The sequence below is a fragment of the Cyprinus carpio genome, chromosome B8 (assembly GCF_018340385.1).
Source record: "Cyprinus carpio isolate SPL01 chromosome B8, ASM1834038v1, whole genome shotgun sequence".
Taxonomy (NCBI): Eukaryota; Metazoa; Chordata; class Actinopteri; order Cypriniformes; family Cyprinidae; genus Cyprinus; species Cyprinus carpio.
This window is the reverse complement of record NC_056604.1, coordinates 26,823,752-26,836,816: the sequence shown is the minus strand read 5'-3', so window position 1 is coordinate 26,836,816 and position 13,065 is coordinate 26,823,752. Positions and strand designations below refer to the sequence as shown.

General features: G+C 35.9%; 1 protein-coding gene across 2 annotated transcripts; it reads right to left on the bottom strand.

The window, feature by feature from the left end:
- Positions 1 to 895: 895 nt before the first annotated feature.
- On the bottom strand, positions 896 to 12,714 carry LOC109094639 (glutamate receptor U1-like). 2 transcript variants are annotated; one of them, XM_042730315.1, is made up of 10 exons: positions 12,647 to 12,714; positions 12,349 to 12,430; positions 6,287 to 6,318; positions 6,008 to 6,187; positions 5,288 to 5,514; positions 5,105 to 5,202; positions 4,301 to 4,518; positions 3,031 to 3,250; positions 2,598 to 2,842; positions 896 to 1,746 (listed from the first exon to the last, which is right to left on the bottom strand). In XM_042730315.1, exons 2-10 carry the CDS (start codon positions 12,407 to 12,409, stop codon positions 1,651 to 1,653), a joined length of 1,377 nt encoding a protein of 458 aa, XP_042586249.1. In that variant the 5' UTR covers positions 12,410 to 12,430; positions 12,647 to 12,714; the 3' UTR covers positions 896 to 1,650. The 2 variants fall into 2 exon arrangements, with proteins under 2 accessions (XP_042586249.1, XP_042586250.1); XM_042730316.1 differs by having other exon boundaries at positions 12,349 to 12,425; positions 12,647 to 12,669.
- Between the last annotated feature and the right edge of the window lie 351 nt (positions 12,715 to 13,065).

Here is a 13,065-nt window from a genome sequence, read left to right as displayed (position 1 = left end):
GAAAAAACAACTAAACAAACTGCCATGCAAGTCATGCAGATAAGGACCGAAGAGCTTTCCAAGAGTTAGCGTTAACATGAAACGGATACATAAATTTGATACAGCACAGTATCTAAGAGCTGTGATGTCCTTGTGTGGGCACTGTTGGCCTAAAAGCGGTGTCTCTCAGCTCTCTCTCTCTCTGCTTGAACAAAGAGATTTGTGGGAGAAGCCACAGAGAGGCCATCGTTCACTTGAAAGAGCTGCAGGACTCAATAGTTAAGAACAGAGTAAAGGTGACACACTCGACCTAACGAAGAGCTGTAAACAGCAGAGGCTGGCACAAAGATGCCATTACTCAAAAACAACCCTGAGAATTTGCCAAGAAAACAGTGATTTAGTTCAGTGTGGGAAATGATTTTGCAGTCGGATGAGACCAAGATAGAACTTTTTACTTCAAATTGAAAGCGTTGTGTGTGCCGTGGATCTTGCAGCCCAGTGGCCACAGGTCAATAACGCTGCACAGTACTAAAACATCATGCTGTTCTTCTTTAGTGACCGAACTTTCTTCTTAGAAATGAAGGAAGGGTGATGAAAATGTAGTGAAATACTGCAAGAGAGCCTGTTTAATTAAATACAGAACTGAAACTTGCAAAGAAGTTGATCCCAAATACTATAGTGGCTCAAAAACAAAACAGATGAACATCAAGGTGAAAAGCAACGGTCAGGTCAAAATCTGATCTCACAGAGAATCTGTGGCATGTTTTGAAGTGTGCTCTTCCTAACCTAGAAAACCTGGAGCAGAACAGATAGACGTACATAGAATACTTAGTCCAAAACATTGGTAAAAAAAAAAAATGCAATTATTAATACACAGAAAATTAATACTGATAACAAGAATTAAATATACAAGCAGCATATTTCAGATTTTTATTTTTGTTAAGAAAATTCTCTTAACATATAATAAGAAATTGAATATTTTCTGGGTACTGTGTATATACTTTTCATGCATCATTTTATTATAATAGAAATAAAAGAAAATGCAACCGTATGTGTATGCGATTACATTTTTAGTAATATCACAGTTTTACTCATCATGGCAAACATTGTTCTGCTCTTAAAACAGCAATAGGGCTGATCTCAGTAATCTGGATGATGATGTTCGGTCAGAATTTTGGGTGTTTTCAAACTTTTGGGGTGTCTACTACGCTATAGCTATGTAACTGTAATGAGCTACAGTATATTATTAACGATGAATCTTTACTTAAATAAAAATAATTCTTAGACATGCTTAATAAAATTAATAGAGCCACATTTTGTCTATAGATAAAATGCTGGATTGTTACCTGGTTGAATCTCATGAAACACGGGTCATATTACACCCAGAAATGACTGCCATGAGAAATTATATTACAATGTATTGTAATTTGACATTAAAGTGTTCTCGAATTAAACAAATAAAAATTAAAAATTGTAATAGTCCTTATATTTTGATTAATTCTCTTTAAGCAAAATAGAATTTTTTGATTTTGAAGTGTGCACAACAAATGAAATGCTTTCATGAGTTTCGCCCAGTCAGTTTGGTTAGTAGTGAGTAACATTTGTTGTGGATGTAATAAACATTAAATGATTAAATGCATGTGTGTCAGTGCTTTGTTGGGGCTTTGCTTTTTAGGCTTTGCTTTTCTCAGAGGACTCCGGTGTCATCGCCTCTCCACCTCTGAAGCGCTGACTGAGTTCAGCAGACATCACAGAGCAGCAGGATTTCTGTAAGAAACAAGATCATTTTCACTTTCAGAACCTGCCTGTGTACCATAGCCTCAGGCCAATTTAATACCATAAAACAAAAGAAAACAAAAAACAACACACAAAACAAAAGAAAACAAAAGAAAACAAAAAACAACACAACGCAACACAACACAAAACAAAACAAAACAAAACAAAACAAAACAAAACAAAACAAAACAAAACAAAACAAAACAAAAACCAACACAACACAACACAACAAATAACAAAACAATACAACAAAAAAACAACACAACACACAAAAAAACCCAACACAAAACAAAAACAATTTTTGCAGCTTAATATTTTTTGTGTTTTTTTTTCCATCCTTGCTGAATGAAAGTATGATTTATTCATCACTAATTTTTTTTATACTGACCCAAAACATATGTATGGTTGAGTAACAGTTTCCACAAAATATTAAAGTGCAAAAAAATGTTTCTTAAGCAGCCAGGATCATGTGACAATGATGCTGAAAATTCAGCTATGATCACAGAAATAAATTACATTTTAAAAATAATTATTTAATTGTTATTGTAAATTTAAGGTAACACTTTATTTTAAAGGTGTCCTTGTTACACGTTACATGCACTTACTATTACAATAACAATAAATTATGCATAATTACATACCCTGAGCCAAACCCTAATCCTAACCCTTACAATATAGTAAGTACATGTAACTAATTAATATTACTCAGTACTTAAATGTATAATTACATTGTAACAAGGACACCTTAAAATAAAGTGTTACCAAATGTAATTATTCCAAACGTTTGACCTGTCACATACTGTAGATGGGAAATGGACCCTAAGTCAATATATTGGACCCACCTGCTGAGTGTTAGCAGTTTTGCGTGATTTGGCGGCCAGTTCCATCAGAGCCAAGAAAAGTCCCAGTCCAAGACCAAGTGCCAGTAACAAGAAGATTCCCTTCAGACTGGTGGGCTTCAGGGGAGCACTCTTGCCATTTTTTGCCACACAACTGCTAGCCCACCACTTACTGCGGAAATAATCCAGCTCACCAGACTCACTCAGACGCAGAATGGCAACACTTAGGTTTTTCACCAAAGGAGAGCCTGAGGACATTAACAAACACATACACAGTGAGACCTTTCAGGAAGCACTGCTAATACTGACTGATTGCAATATTCATGTACCACAGTATTTACATGGTTCATCGGTTGTAGTCAGTATAATAAAAATGGTATTTAAAATCATAAATCATCATTGTACTGTGTCTAAAAATGAGAATTTTGAGATTTACCTAAAGGCGCGGCGATGCTGTACCCCCTCATGCCGATGATTTCTGGAGCGCGTGTGAGGTTACAGTATCGTGCCACTGCCAGGTCGAGGGACACAGATTCACCGATGAAAGCATAATTGCCTTTCTGAGCCTTGCGGAAACCTTCTTCTGCATTGAGTGAATAGCTCTGGGCTTTCTTGATGTGCTCATAGATCCTGTGGTATGTGGGGTTGTTTGAGTTCTGGTCAAAGGCAGATAATTATAAAACATAGTTGAGAGCTGCTGTCATATGGGTGCATAACCAACTGGCATTAAATGATTCACAATTCAGATCAGTTTGCACAAAATGTAGACTTCACAGAGATGCCATAAAAGAACCATTTTTGGTTCCACAAAGAACCATTCAATCAAAGGTTCTTTAAAGAACCATCTCTTTCTTACCTTGTTATAATCTGAAGAACCTTCTTTCGCCACAAAGAACCTTTTGTGAAAAAGAAATGTGAAAGGTTCTTTATGGAACCATTTAGATTAAATGTTTCTTCTATGGCATCCTGAAGCACCTTTATTTTTAAGAGTGCATTGCAAGAGTTGCATTCCATATATGTTAATAGATAGAATATGACTTTTTTTCCAATTATTGTCAGTCATCCATCAATACTGTTGAATGTAAATTGAATTAAACACAGATTAAAGAGATGATTCATCCAGAAATTAAAAATCTGCCATCATTTACTTCACCCTCAATTTGTTTCAAAACCCATAAGACTTTAGAACAAAGATACAGATGCCTTTAACATTCTCTCATCAGAGAAGTCTACATGATTAGAGATAAAGATATCATAAAAGTACTTCATATCAAAGTCTTCTGAAAAGACACATTCATTTTATATTATGAACAGATGCATCTAGTAAGATGAGCTGCCACAGACTATATTTAATGTTGTCTATGTATGTGCATTGATCATTGTTTATGTGTGAAAATAACCCTTATTTAGATAAGTTCATCATATAAAGTGATCATGTCTCTTTTAAAGTTTAAATGCTGATTACCAAGACTTTGGACAAAAATGGTATTTTCATTTGTGTTAAGAAGATAAACGAAAGTGTTATGGGTTTGAAACTATGCAAGAAAATGATTACAGAAAGTTCACTTTGTAGAGAACAAACCCTTCAAAGAAATTCTTGAAGAAACTATATATATATATATATATAGTTTTAATAATAGTTTATTATATAGTTTTATTAATATTATATATTTCTTATTCTGTTGATTGTAAATACCGTGTCTTACCTTGAAGAAGTTAAAAGAGGAAGAATCTTTAATGGTGCCGTACTCAATCAAGTTTTGATTAGCGAGGTCTTCAAAGCTTTTAATTGACAGTTGCTGGTTGTCTGAATGCAGCCACAAACTGAGGTTGGCGAAGTAACATGCAAGCAGCACTAATGAAAACAGCCACCAGATAGAGGTAATGACCCGCCCCGAAAGAGCCTTGGGGTGAGGACCAGCACCTACAGAAAAATGTATAATGAACTTCTCATTTTTAATGAACTACAAGTCACTGCAGATTTGTTTTTAGGTAATTCAGCAAATCAGGTTCATTGGAAGAACATGCCTGTGCCAACATTTCCGCAAAATCATATTACATTGCTTCTTGCATCTGAGCAAGTTTACTATGTCTGAAAAGTCATATGCAGCTGATAATGTAAACATTAAAATGCAATGCAGTGTAGAAGTGTTTTGAGGTTTGTTTTGGATTGATTTGTTCAAGCAAGTGACCACAAATAAGCCACTGCAATCATAAATTTGTGTAAAAAGGAGGTGTTCTACTGCATTTCAATTGGAAAATGAAGTGAATTGTATATAGAGGTACATTTTTGGAATTTTTGCAAAACAATATGAGCCTGTGTTGCTTGTATGCCGCAATGTTATTCATAAACTGGTTCTGAACCATTTAAAATTATACAAGTAATCCAAATCCAAGTAAATCCTTCTGAAAAGAAAGCAGTCTGAGCCAAATTGTTTTGATGTATTGTTCCTTTCATTGTGAAGTCCGTGTGGGTGTAAATACTTGTAACCATGTTCATCCTGCACTACCTTGAAGAGTCATTGCTCCCACGGTATACCAAAAACTGTGTGAGAGCGTGAAGAAATTCTTTTCTTTCTCTGGTTGCTCCCATTCACTGGGACTAATCCTAAAAAAAAAAAAAAAAAAAAAAAAAAAAAATTCAATATTATCCTACATTTCAAAGTGCTATGGTTTTATCATCCCACCCTTACCGCGACACTAAGAAGATGCAGATGGAGGTCAGCAGGTAGGCAACCAGCACACCCATCCACATCTCAGTGGAGAACAGGGTCAGAAGGCTGAGGAACTGCGAGTCATCAGAGGCCAAGTCTTTCCTCAGGATGAAACTAAGACCCGTCTGCATGAAGGGTTTGGTCATGTCCACAGCTGTCTCACGTTTAGCTGTAAGAGTTAGAGGCGCCACAGCGATGTCTGCTTCCTGTAGAAATGAGCAACACATAACACACAAATATGGTTTCTTTTGATACTTTTGCATGTAATACAATACATCCAGGCGAGATTTATTAGAAACAGATGGTTGAATGTGAAAGGCATACCTTTGCATTTTCATGTGTTCAAGACGAACACAGAAGTACATTTCTTTTCTGTCACTTTTGATCAATTTAATGCACCCTTGCTGAATAAAAGCATTACTTAAAAAAATGTGCAGAAAAATATAAGCAAAAATAATATTTCATAGAAAATTAAATCTTCAGGACTGTATTAAAATTCAAAGATACTGACATCATTTATTATATTTAATTGTTAAAGATTCTAATTAATTTATGTATTCATTATATCATTTATTTTGTAATATTCTTTTTATGCTTCATTTATATTCAAATCGTTGGCAAACAAAATATTACTGTAGCTGTTTGAATGGTTAAACACTGATATGCAACTACTTAACTCCAAAAATGAAAGATACTCACCCCTCTGACAACTTCTCCAATCATGCCGTTCCAGTTGCCACTGTCATCCGTTGTGCCATACCGGCCATCCTTCACCAGCTTAATATCATACTTAAAATCTAATTTCTTTGAGATAGCTGATAGCAGGTCAATGCAGAAGCCCTCCAGTTCAGAGCCTTTGGACATTGCATATGGCTCCTCCTGCGTGAGATTGAGAGTAATAACAACCGAAAACATGATTTAGTTATCATTACAGACACAAATGAGCATCTCAGATGTACAGTAACTAACTTAACGTACCTTGATGGTTGTAACTCTTAATACTTGTGGTCCTAAAATATAAAACAAAATTTAATTCAGCTAGGTACAAATCCATAAGAATCCTCCACTAATTCTTCATTACTACAGAGATCAGACTGAATGCTTGGCTCTGTCTTTTGAATAATGTGGGTAACCAAACAGTTGCTGGTCCCAGTATGGACAAAAATACAATGGAAGCCAATGGGGACGAAAAACTGTTTGGTTACCAACATTCTTTAAAATATCCTATTATATGTTCAGCAGAAGACAGAATCTCATACAGGTTTGAAACAACTTGAGGTTAAAGGGATACTCCACACCAAAACGAAAATCTTGTCATTAATCACTTACCCCCATGTTGTTCCAAACCCGTAAAAGCCCCGTTCATCTTCGGAACACAATTTAGGATATTTTGGATGAAAACCAGGAGGCCTGTGACTGTCCCATAGACTGCCAAGTAAATAACAGTGTCAAGGTCCATAAAAGGTATGAAAGTCATCGTCAGAATACTCCATCTGCCATCAGATGTGCAATCTGGGTTATATGAAGCGACTGGAACACTTTTTGTAAGCGAAGAAAACAAAAATAACAACTTTATTTAACAATTCCTTTGTCAACAGGCTCCTCTGTGTCTCTCCATATCACTGTATGCTGTGTATGCTCTTCTGTATCATCCGCGTCACAAGAATGCACTGTTTCTACGTGTATTTAGCTTTGATTTGAAAGAAAACAGTGCATCCTTGTGGCAGATACAGAAAAGCTTATGCCTTATTCGGTGATATGGAGAGACACAGAGGAGACTGTTGACAAAGGAATTGTTGAATAAAGTCAATTTTTGTTTTCTTCGCTCACAAAAAGTGTTCCCGTCGCTTTATATAACCCAGATTGCACATCTGATGGCAGATGGAGTATTCTGACGATGACTTTCATACCTTTTATGGACCTTGACACTGTTATTTATTTGGCAGTCTATGGGACACTCACAAGCCTTCAGATTTTCATCCAAAATATCTTAAATTGTGTTCTGAAGACAAACGGAGCTTTTACGGGTTTGGAATGATATGGGGCTAAGTGATTAATGATTTTGGGGTGGAATATCCCTTTAAGTGAATCATTACGGGATTTTCTTTCCCTTTAATGCTTTTTGTTCAAAACAGAGACTCTAAGTAAAAGTGGTTGTAAAAGTGATGCTTGACTTAGTAAACCTCACTAATTATTCTACATTTTTTATGATGCAATATGATTTTCTTCTCGTCTCTAATTGGCTGTTAGATGTTAGGTTTTTTTTTTTTTTTGCTTTGTTTTTTTTGTGTGAGCTAATCCAATTTTTAAATCAGTGAGTAGAAAAAGAACCAGGGAAAAAACACTGCTTGTCTCAATTTGACAAGGGCAGAGCACTTGGACGGCATTCCTGGTTGCTAATGAAGCATTCTGTCACGCTGGGATGTACTTTGCACTCTTCTTCAAACAACCACTAATATTCCCAAATTTAGAGGATGCAGACAATGTCCCACTTGTGCTACAGCGCAATGTTGAAACGGTCGCCTCATGGCCACTAATCTTGCTTTGACAAAATGAGACTTAAAAGGAGATAGCTGGAAATAAACAAAAGCTTGCTTTTGAGTGTGCATTGCCTCCTGCAGTGGAACGGATGCGGTGAGAGTTTGAAAGCGTTCCAGTGACTCTCTAAAGAAAGCGCTTACAAAATGATGGGAAAGTGCCCCACTCGTCTGGCTGCAGCATCTGAGTGCACTTGGAAGTTGCTCTCTTTATTGTTTTGATCTTGTTTTTTTATGTAGACCAGTTCACATTAACCAGCAGAAATGCTGAAAGATGCATGAATGTGTATGTCAGTCTATAATCATAAATCAAAGTGTTGTTGCTTGAGGTTATATACAGTGTGGGTCAAATATAGCATACATTTTTGGATGTATTTCAAGTGTTAAGGGTTTTTAATCAAATGTAATTTCATCTAAGAGGATTACTCAATTGCGGCACTCTTTTTGCACAGCGACTTCTCTGATTGGTGGACCTTTAAAACATGTCATATACATATTAAACATGATTTAAAAAAAAAATAAAAATAATTAAGTTGAAGTTACACTGATTTGTGGCTTTCACAGCTATTGTCATTACTAAAAAAGCAAAGGATAATTTCAAGGAATTATAATACTTAAAAGACATTTTGGTGATATTATGTTCAGAATACACCCAAATTTGTAAATTCAGTTGTTATTTGCTCAACCTTATATCATTCCCAACCCACATGATATTTCAAGACTGGCCCATGCTCTTTTCCAAGCAATTACAAAAAACTGGGACTTTAGATCCGAAAAGATGTAAAGACACCATAAACGAATTATAAAGTAGTCAAAACCGCAACCAATCCATGAACATAATACATCTTTTTAAATAAATTACTTAAACTGGTTCACAAAACTGGTCTGAATGATTTGTTCTTTATTCTCAAGTTCAGATTGTTCATTCACGAATTCACAAACTCACTGATTCGGTTTCAGTCAAAACTGACTTAAAGGTACAAAAGTTGTCACTGGGGCGGTACCTTTTCAAAAGGCACACCTTTGTACCTAAAGAGTGAATAACGGTACCTTAAAGGTACAGATACATATTAATACCTTAAGTGTACATATAAAAACCAAAAAAGTACAAAATTTTAAAATTTAAAAACCCACTGACACCTTATTCACTTTTTCAATTCTAAGTATCTGAAAAGAATAAAAAACACAAAATAGAAAAAGCCAAAGAGTATTGAATGACTTCAGTGCACAAGTTGTATGGCCCATGTTTATGAAATTTTTATGTTGTTTTTTAAATCTTTAGTCCCTGTCCACTGTAATAATATGCAAAACAATATGATTATTATTTTTTATTATTTTGACATGGTGGTAATATAATAGTAAAGTGATAACAATAGTTTTAAAATAGATATTTTTGACTGAATTACATATTGCATTTAAAATTATACAAAATTATACAAAAGTCTTTGTATCTATTCTAGTTTTCTAGGTTAAAGTTGATCAGTGTTGAATAAGCCCGGCCAGTTTCTGGTGAGAATGTGTTGTTGTTGTCTGAGTTTCATCCGTGTGACACCCAGCAGGCCTCCATCAGTGTCACAGCATATCACTGACACTCTCATCCTCCCATTCAAACCATGAAAAACGTACATGCCATCAAAACTGAAGTCATGTCATGGGCTGCCTCGCATTAGTGACTGCTTGGTTAGCGGTGGCTAATTGATTAATCACACTCATTGTAGTGAATAGCAGCAGTGTTCTCCGGTCTGAATGCTGACTGCTCCAGGCCTGGCGGGACGTCATGAGACAGTGCCAGCGCAGTGCAGTGCCTCAGACTCAAACATGTCGTGTCAGACTCATATTGGCTTTATCTACGTGGACCGTCTGGTTATAGGTGATGTTAAATCTCAGACCCCTGAAATCCTTGCTGTGATGACACACAAGCACTGATGAAATGATTTCAGTTGTCCTGATGATGAATAGCTCATGGTGCTCATGAACTCATTAAGGGTTAAAAAAGGGGCAAATCCCTGAAAAATCTTGGAAACACCTCAAAATTTACATAAAGGGTAAATAAATCATGATGGGCCCTATTTTAATGATATAAGCGCACGGTGCAGATGCACTTAGAGCATGTCCGAATCCACTTTTGCTAGTTTAACTATGGGGAAAAATGGTTTGGGCACCCAGCGCATGGTCTAAAAGGATTGTCCCTAGTCTCTTAATGAGTAATGGGTGTGTTTTGGGCATAATGTGCAATAAACCAATCAGAGTCTCATCTCCCATTCCCTTTAAGAGCCAGTTGCGCTCGCGCCATGGCAGAATCTCTAGATGGTGGAATTTGCAAGTGCAAAGACTGAGCGCGTCTCCAGAGATGAAACGGAGCTGCTCGTGCACGAGCAAATAGATAGCCTAATTCTGAAACATGCAATGACTATCCGTTATGACATGTAGGCATTTTAAGATTTATGTAGCCTACACAATTGTAATTTGGCATGTTTGTGTGCTGCTGCACGTCAATAAACAAACAAACAAAACACAAATCAAAACTCAAAAACAAAAAACACTTGCTTCGCGCCTGCCACCGCATTATGCCAGCTGTATGATAGGGCCGTCAACTCATTTTCAGTAGAGGAAGAAAACATTAACAAAAAACACACAAATAATTTGTGACCTGTTGTACTGGGAAAAGGTGGAATAAGACTAAACATTGCATTGATAAATGAAACGGTCACACTTTTGTAAATGAAACGGACAAAGGTGGTAAGGGTAAGATTAGGAACAGGGTACAATATATTTATTGTGTTCATATTGCATGGCAAAACACGTTTGCTGCTACTGAGGTGGGGTATGGGTAAGATTAGGAACAGATTTGGTGGTTTGGGTTGGTTAAGGGTGGGTTAAGGTGTAACGGATGGGTCAACAGTGTAATTATAGATGTAATTACAGAAATTAATTACAGATAGGTATTTTTTTAAAAATATAAGTACGATGTAAAAACATGTACAGTATGTACACAATAAGTGCATTGTATCAAATGATTAATTTCAATGTAAGTACATAGTAGTTAAGACCACCTAATATAAAGTGGGAACAATAAAACTACTAGACTATATTGTAACATATTACAAATGAGAAGGGCAAGAGTTTTCTGGAAATAACAAGCACTAATCTATAGTATTTCCATTGGCATCAGTGGTCAGTCCAATTTACCAGTACAATTTAGGCAAACAACTTCTTTAACAAGAAAAAGATATTAGGCAAAACAAAATGTGAAAAAATTTTTTTTTTGTCCTTGTTGTGAAGTATATGCGAGTGAAATTGCTTCTTGAACAAGAAAAAGATATTAGGCAAAACAAAATGTTGTTGATTACATGATGTAAGGCGGGACTTTATTTTGTCCAATTGGTTGGATAGTAGAAAATTTATAATAAATGCGACTTTGGATATAAGAATAGTATTTAGGCCTATAATGATTTTCTTCTTTTTTTCTCAATTCATGAGTAAAATAAGGTCTGTGGTGAACCTAGTTTGACAATATTTAGACATATTGTTGTACAAAGTAAACTGCACACACTCACACCCCAAACGTTCTAATGTAGTTGCTTATTAAAATAATATATATATTTTAAATATACATTAATATGTATTTTGTTGACTGCATACAAAATGTATACAATGTATACATTTTATCCTCCATATTTATTTAACCCTCAAACTCAAACACTCTCTATTCTATTTTTTTTTTTTAAATTTGTATTCTTTTTTATAAAACAAACAAACAAAAAACTTACGTGTATTGCATTAGGCTTACTGAGACTTGTCATATCACTTGCATTTTATTGCCCTTTTGTGGATTTAATTGCTTCTTTTGTTATCATTTGAAAGTCGCTTTGGATAAAAGCATCTGCTAAATTACTAAATGTAAAAGTAAATATAAACATGACCACTTCAAAATTTAGCGTTTTAGGCGTTTAGGTTGGTGTTTCCACATCTACCAGCAGGGGCTAATGAATCTATGTAAGCCAGCCAAACCATAATCTCGTTTGTGGCTAGAAGGGATGCAGCAAAATCCGGAAAAAACTGCACATACCCAGTAGTTTTTGCTGTCTCCTTTCTAGTCTTAACCCATAACCCCTATAGCCACAGTCAATAAAACATATTAACCTCTCTGTTGCCCCCACCAGCTCCAGAGTGTTGACATTTACTGGAAAATTCTTTGGTTTAATTTGGATGAATTATAAGACATTGATGGCCATGTGATCTCAATATGGCAAGCAGAAAAGGTTTTTAAGCTAAAGCCAAAACAAAGGATCATTTCACAAACTACTTCTGTTTTCATGCAAGTGATAAGTCAAATTTCTGTTTGCAGCAAAATATCAGGCCCAGATAAAAATGCATACAAACAGTGTCTGAGCTTCACAAAGTTTATTCTCAAGGCTAAGCAAAAAGCTTGATTTTAAAAACACAGCTATACATTCATCTAAAGCTTGTCTTACAGTGTTTGATATTACAGTATGATGTTACCTGCAGCGCAGAGCCCAGCCAGCAGTGCTGATGAGACCAAGACGAGTCCTAATGGAGTCATTTTTACTGCCAGTAACCTGCACTGGAATGATATACATGGTGTTATCAAAACAGCATTCATTCAAGAATTCAAAATTCAAATATATGCATTTAACTTTTCATTTGAAAGTCAGCTGATCTCTTTAAAGATCTGTCATTGTTCCCTTTTAAGCATTTTAAATATTACATTAGTACAGCACAGACAAAACCAAGATCAAAATGCTTAAACAAAACAGTAAATGGGCAAAAACAATCTTACCCTAAACTGTAGTCACTCCCTTATTATTGCTCAATGCATGAGGAAGCACACTATATAAAGCTTACGCGCACACCCAAGAGACTAACAATAGCCAATAAGAGAACAGGGGATGGTCTTGAGTGGGGGGAAAGGGGTGGTTGTGTCTGACCACAACAAATCCACAAGGATTTGTGGGAGACTGAAACTTGGGCAAAGAATAACATGCATGTGATCCTGAAAACAACGGATCCGAGGGCCTTGCAGTACACAGGGCGTGCAGAAGTGATTCTCTACAGATGCTCATAGAAAATTCAGTGGAGAGCTGGGTTTTATTGCTAGACTTCTTTTGCCTCTCTAAAATGGCCTAATCCTAATTTATAACCCCATAGAATGGATCTGGCGTGAACATAGGGGGGTTTCAACCTCTGCATCATGGCAAG